The following is a 27,769-nucleotide window of genomic DNA, read 5'->3' on the forward strand; positions in this document are numbered from 1 at the left end:
TTCTGCTTGATTCATTTCGCGAATATTACGTGATTTTTCGAATATATTGTGTAATATAAAAAGTCTCCGCTCTTTTTGGTACATTTTTTAACAAAAATTTTTCTTTATTGAAAATCAATTTTAATCAAGTACATATTGACGATTATTATCTATTATCTTATGCCATATTTTGGGTAGCTTCATAATTCCATCGGTGTAGAACTTCTGTGGTTTATCGTCGAAAAAGGGCGAGTGATTTTCAGCGGCTCTTCGGTCGGCCAGTTATTTACCATCAAGAGAGTTTTAGAGAGACCAGGGGCGTAGCTAGAGGGGGCAAGGGGGGCATCTGTCCCCGGGCGCAGAATCCAAGGGGCGCCAAACTGATGTTAGGACATTATAGAATTAAATGTTTTGCATCCTTGGCAAGCAGTAGGGGGCGCGAAAACTTCAGTTGTCCCTGGGCGCTGAAAACCCTAGCTACGACTCTGGGAGAGACCGAAGAAAATGGTAATCAGACGATGCAAGGTTCGGGCTATATGGTGGATGCATCAAAACTTCTCAACCAAGTTCCGACAATTTCTTCTAAGTCATCAAAGATGTGTGTGCCCGCGCATTGTCATGATGGAACACAACTCCCTTTCTTTTGGCCAATTCTGGTCGCTCTTTCTGCATTGCTTCGTTCAAACGGTCGAGTTGTGCACAGTACAGGGCCGAATTGATGGTTTCGACAGGTTGCAATTTATGTGGCACCCAAACATTGAGCTTCATTTTGTAACCTGCTCTTTTCAAATGATTCCAAACTGTCATGTGGTTGATGTTTAGTGCCTCTGCTATTTTCTGACAGCTTACGTGCCGGTCTTGCTCCACCAGTTGCAAAATTTCAATGACTTTTTCAGTGGCTGGCCGACCAAAGCGAGGTGCATCTTTGATATCGAAATTTCCGGAACGGAATAGAGCAAGCCACTCCCCTGGGTCCTTCGTTCAATCTCAGCATTCTCACCATACACTTCACAAATTTTTTGGCATGATTTTGCAGCATTTTTACATTTTTTATAGTAAAAACGCATCACGTAACGTATTCTTCAGATATTTCAGACATTTTGAAATCAATATAACTTTTTAAACAAGCAACGAATTAGAAAACTATTTTCACAAACAGTGGAAGCTGAATGTCACCTTTTAAGCACACGCTTGTTTGAGATAATCGGGTGAGTGTTCCCGGATATATAGGCATCAACACCATTTAGTGGCAAAAGAAACGCGGAAACTTTTTATATGACCCAATATTTGGCTTGTGAATGCATAAATTCTTTTAGTATATACGCAATATTTTTGTGTCGTATTTATTCGACTTGGAAGGAAAGTTATTGGACTTGCATATGGGTGTCATGTATCATACAAACTATACTTTCATAATATTATGTGACTATAAATTCTTTACAATGTTGCATTGAATTGTAGACATTCCATCCTTGATATTTTTTATTATTTTCTTTCAGAAAACATTTATGAAGTATAATACAATGTTTGCTATGATTCTATTAGAGTTACAATGTAACGAGTTATCGATTCTATCTACATGTAAGTATATGATAACGTGATGTTTGTTAAAGATGTTATTAAAATTACATAAATTTGCATGGAGATTTTGTTTTCTACATTTCTTTTTATTCAAAGATACTTTTGTAAAATGTAGACTCATCAACAGCCAAGTGGGAAAATTGTAGTAGTGTAGTGTGTAGTAGTACATGTGTAGACTGAACAGGGTTTAAACCCCAGCAAACCAGCTGCTGCATCAGAATTTACGTGCTTTATGTTTCCCTGTAAAATGTGTACATAACAACATTTAATTTGTTCATTAGATCTATATAAATGTTTAATTAGATATCAATTTATGTTTTTGCAGTTAAAAATATCCCCTAAAAGCAAGATAGAAGAAAGCATAAAGAAATTAAAAATTTTCTGTGTAACAAGCTTTGCAAAAGTTTTCTTCCCTCCTCCAGTTTAAAGCAGATCATCCCCAATTATCTTTTATATTTTGTAAAGTTTTCCCTTTTGTAATCATATATCTAGTATTAAAATACGAGGGCTATCCAGAAAGTAGATTACGTTTTGGAATAAAAAAATAAACAAAGTATAGGAAACAAATTTTATTATATACAGATGAAAGCCACACTCAAATACTACTTTTCTACATAGTCACCATACAAATTAAGGCATTTATCGTAGCGATGTACGAGCTTGGAAATTCCTTCGTCGAAAAATTCGGCCGCCTGCGCCTTCAACCACTTCGTTACCTCTTCTTGCAGCTGTGCGTCGTCATCAAAACGCTGCATAGCCAGCCACTTCTTCATTGCTGGGAATAGGTGGAAGTCGCTCGGTGCCAGGTCGGGACTGTACGGCGGATGAGGAAACAACTCCCACTTAAAAGATTCAAGAACTTTACGAGTGACATTTGCCGTGTGGGGCCGGGCGTTGTCGTGAATCAACAAGATCTTAGAGCTCAACATTCCTCTGCGCTTGTTTTGAATTGCTCTTCTGAGTTTTTGGAGAGTTTGGCAATACCTTTGAGAGTTTATTGTAGTGCCTCTTTCCAGGAAGTCCACCAAAATTACACCTTTTCTGTCCCAAAAAACAGTCGCCATCATCTTCCTTGCCGACATTGTTTGCATGCATTTCTTGGGTTTTTGGGGAGAACTTGTGTGCCCCCACTGCATTGATTGCAATTTCGTTTCACAGTTCACATGTTTCACCCATGTTTCGTCACCAGTAACGATGCGATCGAGTAAAGAGTCACCATCCTTATGGTAAGCGTCCAAAAAGTTCAACGCTGCAGCCATTCGCTGATTTTTGTGGTCCTCTGTCAAGATTTTTGGAATCCATCTTGCACAAAACTTGTGGTAACCAAGCTTTTCGCTGATGATTTCGTGCAACAAACTTCGCGAAATTTGTGGAAAACTCAAAGAAAGTTCCGTTATTGTGAAATTTCGATTTTCACGGACTTTAGCATCGACTTTTTCGAGAAGTTCGGCGGTCACTATGCTGGGTCTCCCACTTCGATCTTCGTCGTGAACATTGGTTCGGCCATTTTGAAATCTTATGACCCACTGACGCACTCCACCTTCAGTGATAATGTTGTCCCCATACACTTCACGAAGCTGCCGATAGATTTCTATCGGTTTACAGTTTTTTGCAGTCAGAAACCTTATTACTGAGCGCACCTCGCAGCTCGCGGGATTTTCAATTAACGCAGACATTTCAAACCGTCACAGTATCTGAACGGAGCACAGCACGAACCTCTCACTAGCACGGCTAGATGCAGACTGAGCTGCGCAACGCTCTGACCCCAAGATGGCCGCGCTAGCCCCGCCCCTAACGGACACAGACGGAAACGTAATCTACTTCCTGGATGGCCCTCGTACTTACGGAAAAATTAATGGGGGAGGTCAGTACAGTTGAGAGTATTGTTAGTGCGCATTTTGAATTCAGTCTAAAATTTAACTTGAGAAAGTCCTCTTCGTATTATTTTTTCAGTGCATGTTTCTACGAGTTTAGTACCTCGAAAGTCGCCACCCTATTTAGGAGAACTTTGTTACTGACACTTAAGTCTAGCCCGGGTCCAGATTTACAGTATAGAAGCCTTTCCTTATGCTTGGAAGAAAGCTTTTATCTTTCTCATAGCTAAAAGCAATGGAAAACCTGAAGAATCCCTCCTGTTATCGGTCTATTGCACTTAAGACTTGCGTTTGCAAATTATTTGAAAAAGTATATCATTTGGAAAAGAAAAGCTTAATCTCGCCATATCAAAGTGCTTTCCGTAAAAGTAAGACAATTATTGTTTAATATGCAATTTTTTTTTTTTTTTTTGGAAACCTTCATCCGTAAAGTCTCTGTCAAAAGAAACCATTCGTCCATTTCTGACTACCTTCATCTCTGTTTTTCTCAACGTAGAAAAAATGCAAACGTTAAGGCATTGAGATATGACACTTTATGCTAACTCTTCACTCTAGTGGCATAAGCGAAAACCTGCCAGTTTTCATACAGTATTTTTAAAGGACTTTCTAAGTAAGAATTGGCTCTGTTTTGTCAAATGTCTTTGAATAAATAGGTTTGCCTCAAAATTATGTTGACGTTAAATCTGAATAACTTTAAACTAGTGCTTTAGGATTTATAACAATAAGTTATCAAATTTTATCTGACAGATGCTCGATTGGTCATATTTAAAATGGAATTAGCTGGCATACTATATTGGGCTGTTCAAATGAATCTCTTTTACAATAAAAATTAATTTGACTGATAAAAGATACGTTTATTTTAAAGACGACCTCTTTAATCAGTCAATTACAAAATGTAAGGAAATAATTCATTTAATACTTATCAGATTTTTTTTTTTTTTTTTTTTTTTATTTTTAATTTCAACCATACATATTCTAAAAACTCTTCTCTACTACTTCTTTAAGTACGCATCTCATAGAATTTGCTTTACAATTAATAGATTGTTTTCCAGTACGAACAATTCTTGCTTAAATAGTTTTATAAACGTACTTGTCAAGAAAATTTCAATTTATGTTTATAATTAAATGTTAAGGTCTATATATATTCAGAAAATATTTATAATATATTTAATAGTTAGATATATTTAATAGCTATATTTCTTCAAAGTAACTTTCACATGAGTTTTTTTCTCAGGGTTAAACTGCTCAATTTAAAAATAAATTCTGTTCTAAAGAAACTTCCTTCAGCCGTCTTAGAATAATTATACATTGATGACCTTCAAAAAAGTTGCCAAGATGAATATGAAATATGTGGAGAAACAATTGCATACCTTTCTCAACAGGATCCAGAAATGGTCAAACAAACATGGATTTTGTGTTTGAAGATAGAAGACTGTTTACCTGAGTTTCACCTTCAAGAGTCACTGATTTCACTTGCATCAAGTAAAGTTTTTAGGGGTGACTTTCGACCGAAAGCTGACTTTCCTTCGGCATGTACTTGAGGGTCAGAAAGAAAGCTTCAGAAATTTAAATCTACTGAAAGTATTCGCGAACATCACCTTTAGGTGAACAGCGTACTCATTGCTTCACAAGACCCTCATCTCCTCTAGACTGGACTATGGGCTCAGCCTTTTATGGGTCGGCATGTTATTCTGTTTTACGGAAAGTAGTTCTTGTTCATCATCAGGCTTTGCACATTTGTTCTGAAGCCTTCAGAACATGTTTACACTCTCTCTATGCCCATTGCTTGGAACCGTATCTTCAATTAGACCTAAGCAGTTATCTCTTTATCACTTTTTCAGTACAATGTCACACATTGACCATCCTACTCAGCCCTGTAGGATTAATAAATATGAGGAAAATCATGAAAACGCCTATGAAGCCAGCTCGTTTTTCGAGATTCAAAGCCCGAACTGAATTACCAGCGTTCAACGACTTTACCGCTCAACCGCTGGTGAACCTTGCTTTAAGCTGGAAAAGAGATTTTGTTTCTAGAAACCTTAAACAGGCATTAAACTGAAATAGAGGTGTTCAATCAACAGATGATTAGTTTTTATGTATTCGCTCTTCCCTGAAAAAGAAAATTTCTTAAAAATGATAAATTTAAAAGGCGTGGGCAGTAAACATAAAAAAGCACGATACATTTTCAAATTATGTAGTGCAAGAAAGTTAGTTAATAGTTTCTGATGTCGAAGAAAGGTTTCGGTATGGCCTGGTCAATTTTTTGACATTTCAAGAATAAATAAGAGGATGGATTCAGCAATTTCAGTGCATTACTACTACAGTCAAATACCGAAAATCTGCCGACCTGAAATCCGCCAACTCCTGAAATTCGCGTTGCCTCTCAAAATATAAACATTCAGTTCATAGGTTCTGGAAACTGCAACATTGAGTACGAAATATCGAAGAAAAAATACTTACCGAATAATGACGTCAAAATTACCGAATAATAATGAGTCATAACGGAAATACCAAATTATTGACATAAAAAATAAGATAAATGTTTTTCTTTTTTCCCCTTTAATCTCTGCATCAAGGTAAAAAAGCAAACGATTCACTCAACTCTTCGTTCAAATTCACGATTCACGTTGTTGTATTTTCTGAGCTTTGTTATTTCACGAGATTGTTTAGTGCTGCCTTTTTTTTTTTATTCTGATATTTTGTGGATAAATTAAGGATATTTCAAATTTCAGCCCTTTTTAATACGACAGATATGAAATGCACTCATGATTTTACTGCTTGCAACACTGAAAAACGTAAACACGTTACATTGATGTTAACGCAAAAAGTGCAAATTTTGCAAAAGATGGAGGCAGGTGCTACTCCTCGATTTATAGCAGAATGGTATGGAATTGCTGGTTAATCTTTGAATTATGGTAACTTGGCGATTTTTGGCGAAAATTTGGCGACCAACCCTGCTACAGCACCCTGCTAGTTTTTGTTTGGATATGTGTTTGGATGTCACGAAGTAAAGGCATTTTTTTTCCAACAATCTGCTAGCCGAATTACGCTTATGCTAGAACTTTTATGGAACAAAAGTGCTTAATCATGACGAAGATTAGGTGGGAAATTGGGAGAAAGTGCAGAATCGTAAACTGCTTGCCGCGTTTTTAAGAATTGCACGTACACGGTATCCATGTACACGTCGACCTATTTTCACTTAAAAAAAACATTCCAGAATTGCACAAAAATGGCATTGCGCACACTCGACTTTATCCATGTACACTGCTAAAGTCCTAGCTAGTAACCTTTATCGCCTTACCAAAATGTCGCCAAACTACCTGTTACCATATTCCAAAGATTAGCCGAATTACCACACGATTGTGTATTATATACGGAAAATTAAAGAAAAGCTGTTAAAATTTTACAGCAACAGTGATTCTAACACCGGAATGCGAAATCTTTGCATGATGCGAAATCGGCAAACCTCGATGCTGTGTACATAGAATACAATGAATATAATCAATTTATATATGTAATAATAATTTAATTAAATGTATCTAATACGTCTTATTCATTTTGCACTTTTAGTCCGAATATTATGCTTTATCTTTTCTGTCCTGAAATCCGCACAACCTCTGGTCCCAAGCTTTGCGGATTTCTGGACTTCTACTGTAGTATTTGTTTTATTGTGCATTATTACTAGTATCCAGTATTTTATTGTACAAAATTGAATCCCTGCACTAATAAAAGTCCATTATTAATATAAAATTTTATCTAGCATTAACTGATATTGAGCTAGATTTTGAAAAAAATTGAGCAACTGAGAAAATAATCCTCTATGTCCAATTATGGTCCTATCAGGAAACGGAATTTTTATGAACTATACTCATCTGGTCAAACTGGCATTAAGATAAGAAGAAAATATAAAGATGCAGTTTGATCTTAATGCAAAGAATGTTGATAAAATTGCTTATCTCCTTTTCCTCCTCTGTATCATGTTGCTTTTCTTAATTTACTCATTTTTTTTAATTATTTCACCTAATTTTTTATATTTTAATATTTATTTACTTATCATTAATATATGTTAATTCATTAACATTTTTATCATTTCATATTTTGTTTAGTTTTAATTATTCATTACTTTACTCTTTTATCTATTATTTTATTCATTTAATTTTATTTACTGTTACTCGCAGCTTTTATTCTTCATCTTTTATTTATTTCAAGAATCATGGTCAAGAAAATAAACATAGATATATGAAAAAAATGCTTAAGATATAAATCTGTGAAATCAAATATCAGTTTTCAAAATTCATTGAGCTATTAAAATCTCAGCAGCAAAAGTACATGCATAAAAAATGATAAAAACATCAATTGTTATAAAATGTCAGCAAGTAAAATCCAATGTAACAATAAAGCAGTAAAGCAAATAAAACAATAAAGCACTATAAAATAATAATTTAAAAAATTCATGAGTGTTACAAAATGTTTTTAAAAGACATAGTTCATTAATAAGTATTTGAAAAGTTGTATGAAATACAAATAGAGCAGCTGAAAAATCACTCTTATAAGAACAAATGTAAAAAATTACATAACAAAACATTAATGTCTTGTATTAAATACTAATTTTAAAAATTCACTTATCTATTAAAATGTCAACAAATTCACAAATATGATAAGAATATCAAGATATAATATATAATGCTATAAAATATTAATTTCTAATTTGTATTTTTATAAAAAACTTAAAACTGCTTTTAAAATTTTCACAAAAACACATGATTTTAGATTATTTTATGAGTTTAAACTACATTTAATTGCATTTGTTTCAACAATGCTCTTAATCCCTAGAACCTGTAATATAAATTGCAGTATTTCAGCGAATCAATTCGCAATAAGCTGCAAACTATTCAGATTGCATATTTGCCAAGTTACTTTCAGAAAACAGATCTAATTTAACTGCTGTCAATTCAGAAACAACTTTAGATGTAGATCAAGGTTCTAAATCTTCAGAAGGTTTCAGAATCTTCAGAAGTTTTAAAACATCTCTATATTATTTTAATAGCAATTAGAAAAATCAACTGAATTAAAGGTATGGCAATTTAACACCACACTTCTAAAAATGCAAAATTCATTAACCCTCTGAGCAGCCTGGGATTTCGTATCTGTCATGAAAACTTGTATCTAAGAGCCTTTGTTAGCTAAATTTTTATACTTACCTATTTTAGTCTCTATTTTCATAAACTTACATTCATCAAGATAGCATTTACATTATTCATGAAAGTAAGAAAGCAAAATATCTTAAATTATAAGCTAATATATACCATGTGATAAAAAAATCTCAGGACTGGATAAAGCCAGCTATGGCACTCAGAGGGTTAAGGATACAAGGTTTAAACATCTAACTTAAAAACTCAGTGTTGTAAATAAATCTGTCAACAGCTTCGTGTAGTAAACTAGCCAACAATTAGTGCACCACACCAAGAAACACAACTTGAGAAAATAACCAAATTGCTCTTAGATAATTAAACTGCTTTAACTGCCATTCATTCACAAGAACAAACAGCTTTACATACTGCTTTTAGTAGAAAATCTTCAAGCAATATTATATTTAAAAGAAATCTATCATTGCTGTAAAAAATTTTAAGAATTCATTGGTACTATAATAATAATAATTTGAAGATTCATCTGAATTTCAAACACAGCTATTAAAAACCATTATGAAAACATGAGCAAGCAGAATATTTTAAGGTTTAAAGTCTAAAAAATTTCAGGCTGATATAAACCAGTGGTCTCAAAATGCATGTGCATCATATACATGACCTGAAAGCAGCTGGCAGGCCATATTTTTTTAACACAGTTTCAAATAACAAAATTTAAATTCTAATTTCACATGCTAAGAATTTATCAAAATATACATAAACAATAAAAATTCAAATTTATAGTGTTTATTTTTTATCAGTAAAGAACTGATGTTGCTTACATTTCATAATTCAAATATACTCACAGTTAAATATTAAATTTTCAGACTGACATTTCATATAATTATATGTTGAATTAAGCATTGGATAACTTACTAGTAACATAACCATGAAACAAATTATAAAATCTTACATAATTTTTAGAAAAAATGTCCCTTGTGGAATAAAATTTGAGATTAAATAATTACAACCTTAATTTTTTCTATTAAATTTTTTATCACGACATGCAGAAAACATTCACATGTTTATATGTAAATAATTATACATCCATCTATTTTTATTACAGCTTGATATTTGATGACTTTTCTATTTTTATAATGTTTGTAGCATTGGAGAAATTACTGAAAAGTAGCTTCATTATAGATTGCACATGCTCATCGGTCAATGGGGCATTTCTATTAGACTTGTTAATTTTCAAACAATTACTGACTGACTCAAGGAAAGGTACCCACTTATCAGAGGGAGGAAAAAAAAGACACATCAGAATATAAAAGTTTTACTAATTTTGGGCTAACAAATAAATTTATTAACCCTTTGATGGTTATGAACGAGTTCAGCTCGCAATCGAATCGTGCTTCATAATGCGCGCAAACGAGTTCCGCTCGGGAGCAAGATTTTGACCGAAATGGTTAGTAACGAGCACAACTCGTTACTAACCATTTTTCCCCAAAGCGTGCTGACGAGCTGACTTCGTTCGCCATTATTATTCTGCACTGATTGTGTTTCAAAGGAATGCTACTCGCGAAATTTAGTTAGTTTTACTGTCTACAGATGGCAGTACGAGTTCCATGAATTTCTTTGCATAATGAAGGTGGATTTTTTTTTTTTTTTTTTGGACCTTATTCATTTTATACGTATTTTGGCGCGGTTTTTATGGTGTTTGTACAGTAAAATGGCTCAAAAGCGAAAGTTATATAGGTATGATGATGATTATGATTGTGATACAGAAAGCTTATCAAGTTTTGAATCTGATGAAGACTTTGTTCACAGTATTTCAAGCTCAGAAGACAATTCAAGCGATGAGGAAGATTTTTGGAGTGTTCGCCAGTGGTGCATAATTGATTCAAGTTCTCACGCTCCTAGCCGATTTAGTTTTACTGGTGATGTAGGCATGAAAGCTTGCGTGACAAGTATTTCTGAAATTCTCTATTAGAAAGAACCTACTAGACGATGTGTAGTATGTTGCAGCAAAAATGATGCTAATGGAAAAAGAATTCGCCGTGAAACACGTACATATTGCAAAGACTGTAATGCCCCATTATGTGCAATTCCATGTTTTAAAGTATATCACACACAAAAAGATTTTTAGGTAGTTACTGTATTTATACTGTGCTTCATAAAGTTTTACATTAGTTGTATTTATTTAGTCCTTTCAATTTAATATGTCTTATATTTATAATTAACTATTATTATTTATATAATTGGTTATAATCATTTATAATTTACTGTTTAATAATTATTTTAAAGTACGTAAAAACTGTTACGTAAACACGTAAGTCCGTAAAACGCGCGAGGCAAGCTATCTACGGCATTGCCAGAGAAAGGTGACATTTTCGGAAGAACGGTGGGGGGAAACAGCTGCCACTTTCGACTACTGTTTACTCATAATGCTGCGTGAATTAAGTAAATGGAAACTGCTTTGAAGAGGCTTTGATGTGATTATGGCCGCACAACGAGAATTAACAGACTTTGAACGCGGAGTGACAGTTGGAGCTAGAAGCATGGGTTATTCCATTTCGAATATCGTTAGGGAATTCAACATTCCGAGATCCACAGTGTCAAGAGTGAGCCGAGAGTATCTAATTTCAGGCATAACATCCCACCATGGACAGCGCAGTGGCCGACCTCTTGCACTTAATGACCGAGACCAGCGATGTCTGCCTAGAGTTGTCAATGTTCACAGACCAGCAACACTGCGTCAAATAACCACAGAAATCAATGTGGGACATAGGAGGGACGTGTCCGACAGGACAGTGCGGCGAAATTTGTCTTTCTTGGGCTATGCCAGCAGACTGACTCGAGTGTTTTTACTGACAGCACGACATCACCTGCAGCGACTCTCGTGAGCATATGGGTTGGTCCTTAAACGAATGGAAAACTGTGGCTTGGTAAGATGAGTCATGATTTCAGTTGCTAACAGCTGATGGTAGGGTTTGAGTGTTGCACAGACCCCACAAAGCCATGGACCCAAGTTGTCAACAAGGCACTGTTCAAGCTGGTGGTGGTTCCATAACGGTCTGGGCTGTCTTTACATGGCATGGACTCGGTCCTCTGGTGAAACTGAACCGATCATTGACTGGAAATGGATACCTTCAGCTACTTGGAGATCACTTACAGCCATTTATGGACTTCACGTATTCAAACAACGATGGGATTTTTATGGATGACAATGTGCCATAGAATTGTTTTATGAACTGGAATAATAAATTTGTTATGCTTTTGCGTACTACTCTATTTGTTGAAAGAACAGAAAAATGCGTTTAGGAAATGCCGATATATTTAAAACAAATGATTCACATTAATCATCAAATGAAACAAATTATGCAATACTTTTACCATAATACAATTATTTAAATATATTGAAGTTGTGCATTGTAAGACTTATTTTAAATTTATAGAGTAAAAATCTCATAAAATTGTAATTTGTCAATGGAGTAATAATGGTGAAAGAGAATGCCCATTTTGTATAACTAACATAACTTAGTATAAATATTTATTTCCTGTAATTTAGTTTCTATAACCACATTTCCCAGCTACTGACTTTTGTACCCATAACTATTTCTTCAGTAGTATAGATTAAGCAACAAATTGCTAATTTGGAAACGAAGATTGTAGTTAACTAATTTGGAGTCTATGATTGTTGATTTATAAAAGCTTAATTCAAAACGAAACATTTTGTCATATAACAAGATGATAAAATAGGTAAATGTCCTATATTTTAATATAGTACTAAAACGGTTTTTCTTTCATCCAGTTATCAAAATAATTTAGCTCTTTTTCTGGAAGGAAAGCAATTAAGGAAAAAAGTAATGGAGAACAGAAAACAGTATTAAAATCTAAACTGTTAAAAAATATTCCAAGCCAAATAGAATTTTTTTACAGTATTTCTGTTTAGAATGAGGGGGAAAAAGGTATTAAGAAATATAGTTATTATAAAAATTGCAAGCCAAAGAATGTTTTTTTGAATAAGTTCTATTTTAAAAGAGGGAGAAAGAAGGTGTTAAATTAAGAAACAAAATTAAATTTTTAATAAGTTATAAGAACTCAGATTTTTAATACAATTTAGAAATTTTGGAAAAATATGAACTGTCTAATATTAAATTCTAAAGAATGAAAGCAAAATTATAAAGCTTCTGAACAACTTATACCCAAAAGTATTAGCAATTTAATAAGGTTAGAAAATGACCATAGATAACTTTTGCATCATATATATTGTAACACGTTCTGGATTTTCTGTGCACTCTAGTTTACACAGATACGTAACAAACATAAATGGATTACAGTTATATAACCTTGATAGGGTGAGATACAACCTCAGTAAGATGAGGAAATTTCAAATGATTATATTGGATATTTTCAATTATTTAAAAATTTCGAATATTACAGAAGTATTTTAATACCTTGAAAAGTATAATACCTTACTGAATCATTAAAACAATGCTGTAGTTACCTGTTCTCTAAAATAGGAGTTCATCACTCTAATCATTTAGAAAGTAATCCAGTGTTGCGTGACATCCATTTACATCTTTACTGACATTATATTCATGGCACTTTATTATGCTGTATTCATGTCACTTTTTGGCTTTTTATTAAGTCAAAATGAGTTGTTACATGAATGTCGCAGTGCGACTTCACAACAACATTTTAGTAGAACTTTACAACAAAGTCACAACTTTACTTCACAGCAGTGTCACAATGCGACTTCACATCAACGTCGCAAAAAGCGGACATTAAGCCATTCCTACAACATTACTGCGACATTGAAGTTGTCACAATGTGACACGTTTGCAATGTTGCAGCGACGTGTGGTGCTGTTAGAGAAGGTAGCATTTAAAAAAACATTTCTTTCCATATGCTAAAAAAAGATTTTGTTAATGATACTCAGAGACCAAAAGATTACATTTAGTGCTATTTTAGTTAAACTAAAAATAAAAATACTTCAGCACACGCAGAAAAATTACATATGTTTGCATTTACAGACTTCTGTATTTCTTGCTATAACTTGACAATTTGATGGCACTTTTATTTTGACTCAAGTTTGTAGCCTTGGAAAAAAATTACTAGAAACTATCTTCATTGTGGATTTTAAATGCTTATCAGTCTATTCGATCTCATTTTTAGACTTATTAATTTTCAATCGTGAAAAAAACTATTTACATACAAATTTCCACCCAAACAAAGTGATCATTCTTATTGTAAAAAAACTTGTAACTGAGGATATATATAGTTTAACAAGTAAGAATAAAAGTTCCATCTCTAGATTTTTTGGTGCATTGTTTCTATTAATTTTTAACGTAATTTAAAGCAAAAATAATGTACTCGGATTTCACATTATTTAAATATTGAAATCTCTGTAACAGCATATTTGCAACAAATACATAACTGAAGTGTCTTTGTGGACCACATAAAATTCATTCAGGGGTTGCATGGAGCACACAGACTGCCAGTTTCGGACCACTGGTATTACAAAATCTGACAGATCAAAATAAAAAATGAAATAAGCTTTAGAAAATTTAAGGAGCGAATATTTTAAAAATTGTTAACAATACAAAGAAAAAAGAATCCACTGGTGACATAATAGATTATTCAAAATGCAGACATTTCAAGATATGTTAGCTTCCTTCTCAGGAATATGCTTTACAAGATCTTTAGCTAAATTGATGCATGCTTTAACTGCAGGGTCATCATCCAAATCTTTTAATCTAAGAGGAAAAAAGACAAATGAACAAAAATTTTACAATGTAGACTAACAAAGAACGCAAAATAATTTAACGGATCTTCAAAATAAAGAAATAAGAAATATTACACAACCAAACTGAAAAACTGTCAACTTGAAAAAAAGGGGATACATTTTTAACCTTTTATTTTATGCTTATTACTTTTGATGACATTTTCTCAATTGTACAGTAACAGGAGTATCACAAAACTACATTCTACCCATTTAATTTACTGCAAAAATTCATACTGTTCTTCCTGGTCATATTTTAAATGCTAAATTATCTTCCATTAATCAATTCAGTAGCAATAACACTTTACGTAAATTTACAATTAGAAGCAATATCCATAAACACTAGATGTTGCACCCAAAATTAAACAACATCTTGAACAAGGATCAAAAGTTAAAAATATTTATTCATTACATACATAAAGAGAAATGAAACTGTACATAAGAGAAATGAAACCATTTGATGAATGAAATCACATGTGGCAAAGCAAACCAAATAATACTTCTCTAAGAGCTGTTAAAAGTTCAGTTGCAGGAAATGTCAAAAAGTCAGCTATTCCCTCACTGGGATTTGTACCACAAATCTGATTGCTAGTCAGATTTACAACCATTCACACTATGATGGCATTTACAAGAGAAAAGGACAAAAATTTCTAATCATTTCATATAAAAAATCTGAGAAAAATGATGAAAAAATCATCGACTAGTAGTTTGCTTCAAAGAGAATATACTTTGGTGAATATGAGATCACATATTGCTCCGTAAATTCTACATTATTTGCAAATCACAATCTTGCACATTTTATATTAAATTCTAGCTATGGAAATGCTCTTTTAATAAATTACTGTCAAGAGGTGCACTAATTCGCTATCTTACCTTGAAAAGATATTACACGATAATTATGATGCTTGATAAGTACAGCAGTAAGGATACCGGAATGGCAGTTTCTTGCAAAATGGGACTCATTAAAATATATGCATAACAGTGTTTATTGTCATCATTTTATTGGTTTATGAGCAATTAATTGCTTCCTAAATGTCTGACTTCAAACTCACTAATATCTAATATCTTTTTAAAGAAGAATCTATTACCTAGCTGCTGTAAAGGCCAACATAATTCAGCATACACAGAACATTTATACAGAAGTGAATCCTTCTTCAGTAGAATATAATCTGAAAAATATGCACTGAAAAAAATAGAATAAAACAAAAGCAATTAAGCTTAAACTCAATTTGACTATCAGGGCTATCTTCCAAACATTGTGAGTAATAAACTGAATAAAACTGAAATTGCAGAGTTGTTTATTTCTTGTAGTTACAGAAATAAAAACTACAACTTACAATTCCGATTCATGTTTTGCAATTTTCGGAAATGTCTATTTGTAAACGGTCTTATTTTAAATAGAAGATTTCCGAACTGACTGTATTTTGCATGGTATCCTTCTTGTTCTTTCTGTATAAACAAATTACATTATTTTACTCATTAAATACAGCTACACACTTTTGAATAACAAAATTTTAATTACAACCAACTTGTACACAATATGTTTAACTCAGAGAGGTGAAAGCAGCACAAAAAGTAAAGTCATGTAAAATTTAAAACCAGGTTGTAGAGACATTAGGTTATTTCGAAGCAAGAGAGATGAAAAATGAGCAATGCCCTCACCGGGACTCAAACCATAGACCTCTTGAATATGCATTGAGCGTGCTGACCACTACACCATGAAGGCATGCTAAGAAGGCGGGAGAAATACCTTATATACTCCCCCTTTTAAAGGGTGACTGGGGTTTATCAATATTCAACAGCAATTTCATGTACGGTGATCCGACAATTCTGTCCCATGAGCTCCTCCACAGCCGAGAAATCGTGGCATGGCTCTCTACACATCTTTCATCCTGCTATAAATTTGTGAAGCATGCTTCCCTTCTGCATGGATAAATATTCTTTGTACTTATCTGGAGGAATCCAACATGCAACAAACTGCAGACAAAACTCTCCAGAAATGAGGATACTAATGCAAATCCATTAACTATGCATGTGCAACTAGGAATACCACCATGCCATTTATCGGCTGGTACATTAACTCACTGGGATTTCATACAACACTGCTACAGCTAAGGTATTTTCATATGGGCACATCTTTTAATTGCCTTTGAAGCTGAAAATATCTGAAACAGATGATCAGTTTTCTTTCCATAAAACAGGAATTTTTTAAGCTCATGAAAATACAATGATCTCGTATCAAAACAGACATATTTGTTAAACAGGCCCTTAGCTACAGTGGCACTGTTCTGAATAGGCTTTGTGATCTCACCTTGATTTAGTCTTCTAGAGATATATTTAAAATCAACTAGGTCCGGGCCAAGGGGGTGTATGATGCCCTGGGCGGCACTCGCAAAGGGGCGCCAAATGGTCTCCAAACAAGATTTTCATCATACGAGGGCCATCCAGGAAGTAGATTATGTTTCCGTCTGTGTCCGCTAGGGGCGGGGCTAGCGCGGCCATCTTGGGGTCAGAGCGTTGCGCAGCTCAGTCTGCATCTAGCCATGCTAGTGAGAGGTTCGTGCTGTGCTCCGTTCAGATACTGTGACGGTTTGAAATGTCTGCATTAATTGAAAATCCCGCGAGCTGCGAGGTGCGCTCAGTAATAAGGTTTCTGACTGCAAAAAACTGTAAACCGATAGAAATCTATCGGCAGCTTCGTGAAGTGTATGGGGACAACATTATCACTGAAGGTGGAGTGCGTCAGTGGGTCATAAGATTTCAAAATGGCCGAACCAATGTTCACGACGAAGATCGAAGTGGGAGACCCAGCATAGTGACCGCCGAACTTCTCGAAAAAGTCGATGCTAAAGTCCGTGAAAATCGAAATTTCACAATAACGGAACTTTCTTTGAGTTTTCCACAAATTTCGCGAAGTTTGTTGCACGAAATCATCAGCGAAAAGCTTGGTTACCACAAGTTTTGTGCAAGATGGAAGGCAAGAAGAGGTAACGAAGTGGTTGAAGGCGCAGGCGGCCGAATTTTTCGACGAAGGAATTTCCAAGCTCGTACATCGCTACGATAAATGCCTTAATTTGTATGGTGACTATGCAGAAAAGTAGTATTTGAGTGTGGCTTTCATCTGTATATAATAAAATTTGTTTCCTATACTTTGTTTATTTTTTTATTCCAAAACGTAATCTACTTTCTGGATAGCCCTCGTATCATGGTGTTTTTTCAGCGCGGGGAGGGGGGAAGGTATTTTTCCCCGGGCGCCAGTTATGCTCGCTCCACCACTGGGTACGGGCTATATATGAGATTTAACATATATGTGTATCACAGTATGATTTTTCATACTAAATCAGTGATGCTCTATAATTTTGACATTTTTCTGTACCTTAACAATACTTAGACAGAATCACTGAGTTTTGAATTTCGCCTGTACACTGTAAATGGTTTCATTTTACAGGGTTGGCTCCCTTTAGTATAATTGGCTTTGTTCACCAATTTAGCGACAAAGGGAATTTTTTATTCATCTTGTAGCCTTTTATGTGCATCCGTGCACATATATGCATACTATATATATATAAATATATAGTACTAATGAGATTTGTCTGAAAATGAGAGTTGTTCTCTAAATTCATACCATGAGTCACTCTTCGCCTATAAATGAGATCATGAGTTTGACTCATGGTAATACCAAACTGGAAAGATCTTAGAATATTTTATTCACATTACTTTTAAGCTGATACTAGGCTCCTCATAACCTCTCTAATTATACAGAATAGCTATCCAAAAAGCAAAGGTGAATCCAAAATCATGTTTTTAAGTTCATGAAATATAACATTTGTTCTCCAATGGTGTAAGAATTTTTTCATAATTTTTCAAATGCTTTCTAGACTCCTAAACTCTAAATCTAAATGATGTAAATTAAATAGCATAGAACTGACAAATTCAACACTCATAATATAACTTAGATCAGGGCATATATAACATTTATATTCAAATTAATATAAATTCCCCAAATACATTATTTAATCCAAAATGCAACAATTTTACAATAACATACATAAAATATCAAAATACTCATTTAGTCTCTGTGGCAAAACAAAAACAAAAAGAAAGAAAAGTAGAAAACAATATACCTTTCAATTATCTCAGATACAGCATGTTCATCCACTTTTGATTTCTTTAATGCTGTTGCACAATGAGCAATCAACTGCTTAATGCATGAGCTTTTTATTTTATTATGAGCTACACTGGTCCAGTTGGGCAACCCCATGGTAAGTTTCAATGCTAATAAAATATATTCAAAGACAGTAGGCCAATGTTGACTATCCATAAACTGATGGCATAATTCTAAGCACTCTCTCTAAAAAAAAGGAAAGTAAAAGGAAAATTTTAAGTAAAAGATGCATCAAAACATTTATTATTTTGGCTTAAATTTGAACTATTCTAATATGAATCATTAAATGCTAGATTTAAATTATGGGGAAAAAAACCCACCAGTTGGATAAGCATTTTCTAGTTATAAAAGAAAAAGTAGAAACTAGGTAAATTTTTATTTTAAACATACAAATAATAAAAAAAATTCAGATTGCTATTTTCTAGTTTTAACATTATACAAAACAATAAAGCAAAACAGCTTATTGCTTTTCCAGAGGATAGAGGGAACTGGTAATCTAAAATCAGAACAAGAAATGAATTCCAGTTTTAAAAGCTCCAGCAATTATCTCTGCATTTACTTTTCAAATGTAAAATAATAAAATGTGCATTCAAAAAGATGCCATTTGAACAAAATTTTAAAAAGAAATATACAGAATAGACTTGTATAAGTAATTCCTCATGTCCTGCATAAAAAGAACATTATAACAAGAGGCCAGTATAACCAAAAACAGATTTAACCCTTTCTGAATGGGTTTGCATATATGCATTCCTTGCAAACGACTCCCCCACCCGGGCATCCCACCGTTGCATCACTGGAGAATGAGCTCATGGAACGGGTGATGCATATGTGTATTTTAAGCTCAGCCATTTTTTAAAGACCACTAGATGGCATACTGCACCCATTAATTTTTAACTGAACATAGTATTAGGTGAGTGAGAGCTAAATTAATTGAATGAGAAATATATTTCTAATTAAATTTGAAGAAATGAGTTTAAATGAAATGCAACAAAAAATGGGTATAATTTAATATTCTGCACAGGGAAATCATGTGGTGTACACATATTTTTCCTTAATTAGGATTTTAATATATCATCAACATTTTAATGATATTTATCAATTTTATGTTTGTATAAAAAAAACCTTGAAAAATTTGCAAATACATGGATAAATAATTTTGTATGCAACTTGATCTTGAAATTGCCAAATTTGGTACTGCACAATAAAAGAAATCATATCTAAAAAAGGGAAAGGATGTTTTTGGTGTAATATTTTATCAATGGCCAATAAGTAAAATTAAGGATCTTTTGCCAATTTCAGCCAATGTGAAGGACTTTCAAGGACAATTTGTTTTTTCCAAAAAACCTATGAACTTGCAATTCCTTTTAAGGACTATACAAACCTTGTATAAGGAATAACTAAGAGTGTGGATCCAAAAAAAAAAACGGTTACAAGGATAATAAAAAATTATATATTACCAACAGATAGAAAATACAAAAGGGACTTAAGGGGAATACTTGCCTATCATCTTCAACATAATCATCAAATTTTCTGTTTAGGCATTTATCTTAACACGGGGCCAATTTGTTTAACCTGGCTTTGTAGAAATCCTGTCCCTATCCATTAAGCCAGTTATCAGTGGCTGGTTTCATATCACTGACTGAAGAGAACCTCATTCCACAGGGTTCAAAGCGACATTTTAGTTAATAAAATAAGCACCTATAAGCACTTTTCAAGCATATTTTAAGAAAAAAAATAAGCACCTGTCTAATTGCATTATACACAACTGCATAACCTTAAAAGAAAAATTAAGACTTGTAATTTAAAATATGAGAAATTCAGTATTTATTACGAGAGAGAGAATTACTCAACCATGGAAAACAATAACATTATTTTTTTTTTATTTTTAAAAATAGTTCAATTTACAGAACTAGTTTACAATGAGAGGGGGGAACTATGCAGAATGAAATTACATTACAAGATTTAATGATGGGATTTCAGTTCAAAATAGAGAAAATAAATAATAATAAGCCGTACTTATTATATTAGCTTGGCACCCAAAAATAAATACAACATATTTTTCCACTCCTATTAATATTTAAATAATTTAACTTAAATCAAAATTCTGAACATTTTCTAAATTTTCATTATATAACAGTTTTCCCTTTACAGATATTGCAAGCAAATTAATTTAAGTAAAAATGAAAAAAAAAAAAAGAAACTTTTCTGAAATTCTGAAATCAGAAGGTGGGAAATTGCTTCATGCAGTCATTCTTTAAAAGTAAAAGCTTAACTAACCGGCATACTCGGAAATTGCCGAATATCTGAAAATTCTGGATAGTAAAGCGCAACTGGTAAAAGAGGAAAGGGGGGTAGATTGTAGCCGTTTTTTTTAGATTTTTCAGCTAAATGCTTTTGACATTTCGATAATGTGAATTATATAAAAAATAGTCCAACGGAACTGAAAAATAATCCGCTTAGCAAGCACAGTAAAACTCTTTTATCTCTGCGAAATATGGCAAACATTATTGCACAATACGTGAGCCTTAATTCCTCCGCACGTGATATTGCGCAATCTGAATCAACAGCCGCTGGTATTCGGACCGTCATGCACCCATGTGGGCATATTTATCATTGAGCAGGACATGTCGTGCTCCACACGATATGCATACAACAATCATATTGATCAATAAAGAGATTTACTAATATGAGGTGTTTTTCATTCTAATTTTGAACAGACTGCATTAAATTTCCCGAATAGAATCATTCTTTGCTTGGAATGGTACACTGCAGAAATTTTAGTCCTATTCAATCAAGATTGGAAAGTGACCCAAAAAAAGTCTGTTGCCTGCTTTGCTGAGAACTGTTCAATATTCGAGATTTTGCGGAGAAAGGGAAGAACACCCAACTTGCGTACTGTTTAATGCATTGGGGGGAAACTATTTTGACAATTTGATTACTTTCACTTTATTTATGTGGAGATCATCGACGACCGATGCTGACTTAGCAAATTACCAGCGTGATGATGTCATCCCAGCATAGCACAGTGCGAAGCATTCCAGATAGCGTCCAGACGTGGATGAGAGTGGAGCGTAGCAGATGCGAGCGGATGGCTTGCTTGTCTTCAAGAGTTGAAGAAGGCAGACAGTCTTCTTTGGTGTTTGAGTGCCTTTTGGTTTAACCAAGCTGATCATATTATTTAAAGCTAGCTGTGGATATTAAGAGAATAACGTATTCTATCAACGCCGGAGGAACTAATAGTGAACTGCTCATCATTACGTGAATCCTGCAACATTAATTTTTACTTACATTTTATTACTTTTATCTATTTCTTATTAGTAAAATAAAAGCATTTAACAATGCAATATTCGTGCTCTATGAAAGTAAAACCTACAAACTTTGGCGACTAACCGTGCAGCAAAAAACTCATCAACAAGCTCACCAACGAACTTGAAAGTGTGCCAGTAGTAGTCTGAACTGTGTACTGAACTGACTGAGTAAACTGTTCTTACAATTTATCAGATTACTGTTTAAGTGTGTGGATTACCCCAATTAAAGACGATCATCTGTCAGGTGAGTACAAAACTTTCTTTTCAATATGAAGTTAGTAGAAATTCCAAAATTGGAAGCAGCTTTAAAGAACAGTAAAAGTTCTGAAATCAAAAGTTTGCATAAACTTATTTTTAATAGTGATGGAAACCGAAATAACCAGAAAAGATTACGTGAATTTTCTGGCTTTACATTTAAACCAAATTCTGTAGAATTTAATAAGAAAATAGATACAGTGCAGAATAGTTTTTCTTTGAATGAGTTAATTAAAGTTTGCAATGTACTGTGCATAAATTCAGAAAGTTTAAAATCAGAAGTAGTAACCCGAATTGTCTCTTTCCTATGTGATTTATCTGTATTATTTGAAAATATTTTGCATAACGAAAATAGTGATATTGAAGATGAAACTATTAATAAAATTTCTGAAGTAATGCTTGATGATAAACAAAGAGACAATCCCGGTTTTAACGCGTCTCAAGTAAATAACAGTATGCAGCTTCCAATTCAAGATCATTTTAAACCTCATCTTAGTTTTGCAGATATTGAAAGTATTGTTAATCCTTTTTCTCGTAATGCATATGAAAATGTTGATAAATGGATTGATGAATTTGAAGATGTTATAAATTCTTTGAAATTGAGTGATTTGCATCAATTAGTTTTTGCTAAAAGATCATTAAAAGGTAAAGCGAAACTATTTATTCAGAGTGAACCTAAAGTTAACGACTGGTGTAAGTTAAAAAAGCTTCTGAAATCTGAATTTGGTAAAGCTTTTAATTCTGCTGAATTGCATGAAATGTTATGTAAGCGTAAATTAATGCCTAATGATTCTTTAGATGAGTATTTTTTGAAAATGAAAGAAATGTGTTCGCGAGGTAACATTGAAGATGCTTCATTAATTAAATATGTCATTGATGGTATCCCCAATTCTGTGGTGAGGAAAACTATACTATATGGTTGCAAAGCAGTATCTGAATTTAAACAAAGGCTAAAAAAATTTATGATAAAATGAGATCAGACAATAAGTTTAAAAATCCGAAACCGAAAGTAGACACCCAAGTTAAAGATAGAAGTAAGCTTGCATCATCAAACCAAAATCAATCTAACGTTAATAAGGTCAAATTGGGCATAAGTCATCTTATTGTGTAAACAAATCCAAGGGGATAAAATGTTTTAAATGTAAAAAGTTTGGGCATAAATCAACTGACTGTCAAGACCAGAATCCCAAGAAACAAGCAGCTTTAATACAACGAATTTTTGATAAGGATAGAATTATGAAGACTGCAGAAATAAATAATCATTTAGTTGATATCCTAGTTGACACTGGTTCAGATGTCACAATATGCAGCGTGGAGTTACACAAGCAGATTGGTTCTCCAAGTTTAAATTGTAGCGATATCACATTAAACGGAATTGAATCAAAGCAAAAGTATCCCATCGGCCTTTTTTATTTCTGATATTTTTATTTTAATTGATAGTTTTTCACTTCGTACGAAAATTTATGTGGTCAAGTCGTTATGTAATCAAACTGTAATAGTTTTGGATGTAAAGAATCAGTTTAACTTCTCTTTTACCGAGAATGGCCTTCAAATAATTTCTCATCGGAATAAAAGTAATGTAAACTTGATAACTGCTGAGTCCTCTCGAAATTCTAACGTTCATTGCGTTATGTAAAATTTGAATATTGCTGTGTCATTGAAGAATGTTTATGATCTTTCTCAATCATCTGGCGTCTCTGTTAATCTAAACAAAAACCCCGAAAGCGGAAGTGGCTTGAAAATTAATTACCTTTCACATCTGGTGAATGCTATTTCTGTCAACAAGATTGAGTTATCGCATATTTCAAATGTGGAACATAAAGAAAAACTGTAAATTAATTAATTCGTACCAGCCTTGGAAAAATAGACAATCTGACTTAAAGATGCAAATAAATTTATGCGATGAAATTCCTGTCTATCAAAATAGAAGATACATGTCTTTCGCTGAACAAAAAATTGTTAACAATCAAATTAATGAATGGCTGAAAGAAAAAATAATAAAACCTAGCAACTCTAACTATGCGGCGCCTATTGTTTTATGTAACAAGCAACATAATTCTAAAAGATTGTGCGTTGACTATCAGAAATTAAATAAGAAGATTATTAAAGACAAATTTCCACTGCCTTTAATTCCGGAAATACTTGATCGTTTAGAGCAATCAAAGGTCTTCACGACACTAGATTTGAAAAATGGCTTTTTCCATGTAGACATAGATGAAAAGTGCACAAAATACACTGCGTTCGTAACACATAATGATATTTATGAATTTCTTAATGCTCCTTTTGGTTTATGTATTAGTTCAAATGTTTTTCAAAGGTATATTTATTCAGTATTTCGTGACTTGCTAAATGAGGGTGTACTAATTATTTATATGGATGATATAGTCATACCGGCTAACGATGAAGCTGAATGTTTAGACAAATTAGAAAGAGTATTCAAAACTGCTTCGGAATATGGATTACAAACTGCCAATTCTTAAAACGTAAAATTGAATTCTTGGGACATGTGATTGAAAACGGAACTATTCGACCATCACCTTCCAAAACTGTTGCTGTTCGAAACTTTCCACAACCGCGTAACTGTAAACAACTTCAAAGCTTTTTCGGACTAACAGGTTATTTCCGTAAATTCATTCCTCATTATGCTAAAATAGCTAAACCTCTTAGCGACTTACTTAGAAAGAGTATTGGATTTATGTTCGATTCCGAACAACAGGAAGCTTTTTGCAGATTAAAAGAAATTCTCTCTCAAAAACCTGTTCTATGCATATTTAGGCAAGGATATCCATTAGAACTGCATACTGATGCTAGTAGTCAAGGCTTTGGTGCGGTACTCCTCCAATTGTCTGATGATGGTAATTATCACCCAATCCAGTATATAAGTAAGAAGACTTCACCGCAGCAAAAGAAACTCTGTAGTTACGAATTAGAAGCCCTTGCAGTTATAGAAGCTCTGAAGAAGTTTAGAAACTATTTGTTAGGGTCTAAATTCAAAATTGTAACTGATTGTAGTGCTTTTCAGAAAACTTTAGATAAGAAAGATTCAACTCCTAAGATTGCGAGATGGGCAACGTTTATTGAAGAATTCAATTACGAAATTGTACATCGTTCAGGAAGCCAAATGAAACATGCTGATACTCTAGCCCTAATTTTAACATCATACACATTCGATGTAACTGAGAAGATTCGGTTAGCACAACAACAGAATGAAGATGAACATGTGAAATTGATAAAGAATTTAGTTGAGAAAGGAGAAGAAAATGGATTCTTCCTGAGAAATGATATTCTGTACAAGTTTGAAAATGGTAAAGATCTGCTAGTAGTGCCAGAATCCTTACAGAACAAAGTCATACAGAAGGTACATAAAAAAGGTCACTTTGCTGTAGATAAAACTGTGAATGCCGTAGAGCAAGAATTCTATATTCCCAGACTGAAATGCAAAGTTGAAAAAGTAATTGCTAACTGTATAGAATGTATACTGTACAACAAGAAGCAAAGAAAAGCAGGATTTCTTCATCCTGTACTGAAAGAAAATGTTCCCTTGAGTACATACCATGTCGACTTTATTGGACATCTTCCATCGACGAACAAGAGATACCAACACATTCTAACTGTGGTCGACACCTTTACGAAATTCACTTGGTTCTATCCAGTGAAATTACCAACTACGCAAGAAGTCATTTCAAACTTGAAGCAACAACAGACTGTATTTGGGAATCCAGCCAAAATCATTTCAGATCGAGGTAGTGCTTTTACATCGAAAGAATTTTCAGCTTATTGTACAGAAGAAGGCATAGAACATGTTAAAATTACTACCGGTATTCCAAGAGGTAACGGACAGATTGAGCGAATCCATACAATTTTGATTCCTGTTTTGTCAAAATTATCACATGAGGATTCAACAAAATGGTTTAAGTAAGTTCCTGATGTCCAGAGAATAATCAACAGTACCACTACGAGAAGTACAAAATATTCACAGTTTGAGCTTCTCAAAGGCACGAAAATGAAGAATAAGGAAGATCTGAGAATTAGTGAGATATTGAATGAAGAATATCTAAAGCAATTGATGCAAGAACGTGATGAAATGAGAGAAGATGCGAAAAACAACATTTTGAAGATACAAGAAGAGAATCGTACACAGTTTAACAAAAGACGTAAGAAACCGAACCTGTACAAGATTGGCGGCTTGGTAGCCATTCAGAGAACTCAGTATGGGACTGGTTTGAAACTACAACCTAAATTTCATGTAACGTATAAAATCATAGCTGTTAGATCAAATGACAGATATGAAGTCGAAAAAGTAGGATGCCACGAAGGACCGAATTTGACATCTACTGTGGCTGACCATATGAAGCCATGGTCAAATTGATTGATGTTTGTATCAGCTCAAAGCTTAAGGACCTGATACTCTTTTCTTTTTTCTTTTTTTTTTTTTATTCTCTTTGCAGGTAGATGATAGTGACATCAACTCAACAAACATTGAGGACGATGCCCTCTCAGGATGGCCGAAGATGTGGAGATCGACGACCGATGCTGAGTTAGCGAACTACCAGCGTGGTGACGTCATCCCAGTGTAGCACAGTGCGGAGCATTCCAGACAGCGTCAGATAGTGTCCAGACATGGACGAGAGTGGAGCGTAGCAGATGCGAGAGGATGGCTTGCTTGTCTTCAAGAGTTGAAGAAGACAGATGGTTGGTCTTCTTTGGTGTTTGAGTGCCTTTTGGTTTAACCAAGCTGATCATATTATTTAAAGCTAGCTGTGGATATTAAGAGAATAATGTATTCTATCAACGCCGGAGGAACTAATAGTGAACTAATAGCCGGAGGAACTAACTAATGTGGAGATCATCGACGACCGATGCTGACTTAGCGAATTACCAGCGTGGTGACGTCATCCCAGCGGAGCATTCCAGACAGCGTCAGATAGTGTCCAGACGTGGACGAGAGTGGAGCGTAGCAGATGCGAGCGGATGGCTTGCTTGTCTTCAAGAGTTGAAGAAGACAGATGGTCGGTCTTCTTTGGTGTTTGAGTGCCTTTTGGTTTAACCAAGCTGATCATATTTAAAGCTAGCTGTGGATATTAAGAGAATAATGTATTCTATCAACGCCGGAGGAACTAATAGTGAACTAATAGCCGGAGGAACTAACTAATGTGGAGATCATCGACGACCGATGCTGACTTAGCGAATTACCAGCGTGGTGACGTCATCCCAGCGGAGCATTCCAGACAGCGTCAGATAGTGTCCAGACGTGGACGAGAGTGGAGCGTAGCAGATGCGAGCAGATGGCTTGCTTGTCTTCAAGAGTTGAAGAAGACAAACGGTCGGTCTTCTTTGGTGTTTGAGTGCCTTTTGGTTTAACCAAGCTGATCATATTATTTAAAGCTAGCTGTGGATATTAAGATAATAATGTATTCTATCAACGCCGGAGGAACTAATAGTGAACTGTTCATCATTACCTGAATCCTGCAACATTAATATTTACTTCCATTTTATTACTTTTATCTATTTCTTATTAGTAAAATAAAAGCATTTAACAATGCAATATTCATGCTCTATGAAAGTAAAACCTACATTTATGCCAGTCTGAATATTATTCCTTAGAAAACTAATCTGTGTTAAAAACAAACCCATTTTTGAAGTTTATCTATACTTCAGCAATTACTGCAAATATATTATAAATATTCATACATATG

General features: G+C 33.9%; 1 protein-coding gene across 4 annotated transcripts in view; it reads right to left on the minus strand.

Annotated features, from left to right (window-relative positions):
• Nucleotides 1-27,769, minus strand: part of LOC118204659 (uncharacterized) — an 88,781-nt gene that overhangs the window by 27,099 nt on the left and 33,913 nt on the right. For 3 of the 4 annotated variants that reach the window (XM_085809636.1, XM_085809637.1, XM_085809638.1), the window contains exons 7-8: nt 18,470-18,696; nt 13,514-14,319 (exon numbers count right to left, since the gene is read on the minus strand). In XM_085809636.1, the coding sequence (XP_085665762.1) occupies nt 14,220-14,319; nt 18,470-18,696 (327 nt within the window). In that variant the 3' untranslated portion in view covers nt 13,514-14,219. Of the gene's footprint in view, nt 1-13,513; nt 14,320-18,469; nt 18,697-27,769 lie in introns of those variants that run through there. The other variant, XR_015039135.1, reaches the window with a different exon arrangement.

The sequence above is a fragment of the Stegodyphus dumicola genome, chromosome X2 (assembly GCF_044657685.1).
Source record: "Stegodyphus dumicola isolate Sdum_Otavi_A_Nest chromosome X2, ASM4465768v1".
Taxonomy (NCBI): domain Eukaryota; kingdom Metazoa; phylum Arthropoda; class Arachnida; order Araneae; family Eresidae; genus Stegodyphus; species Stegodyphus dumicola.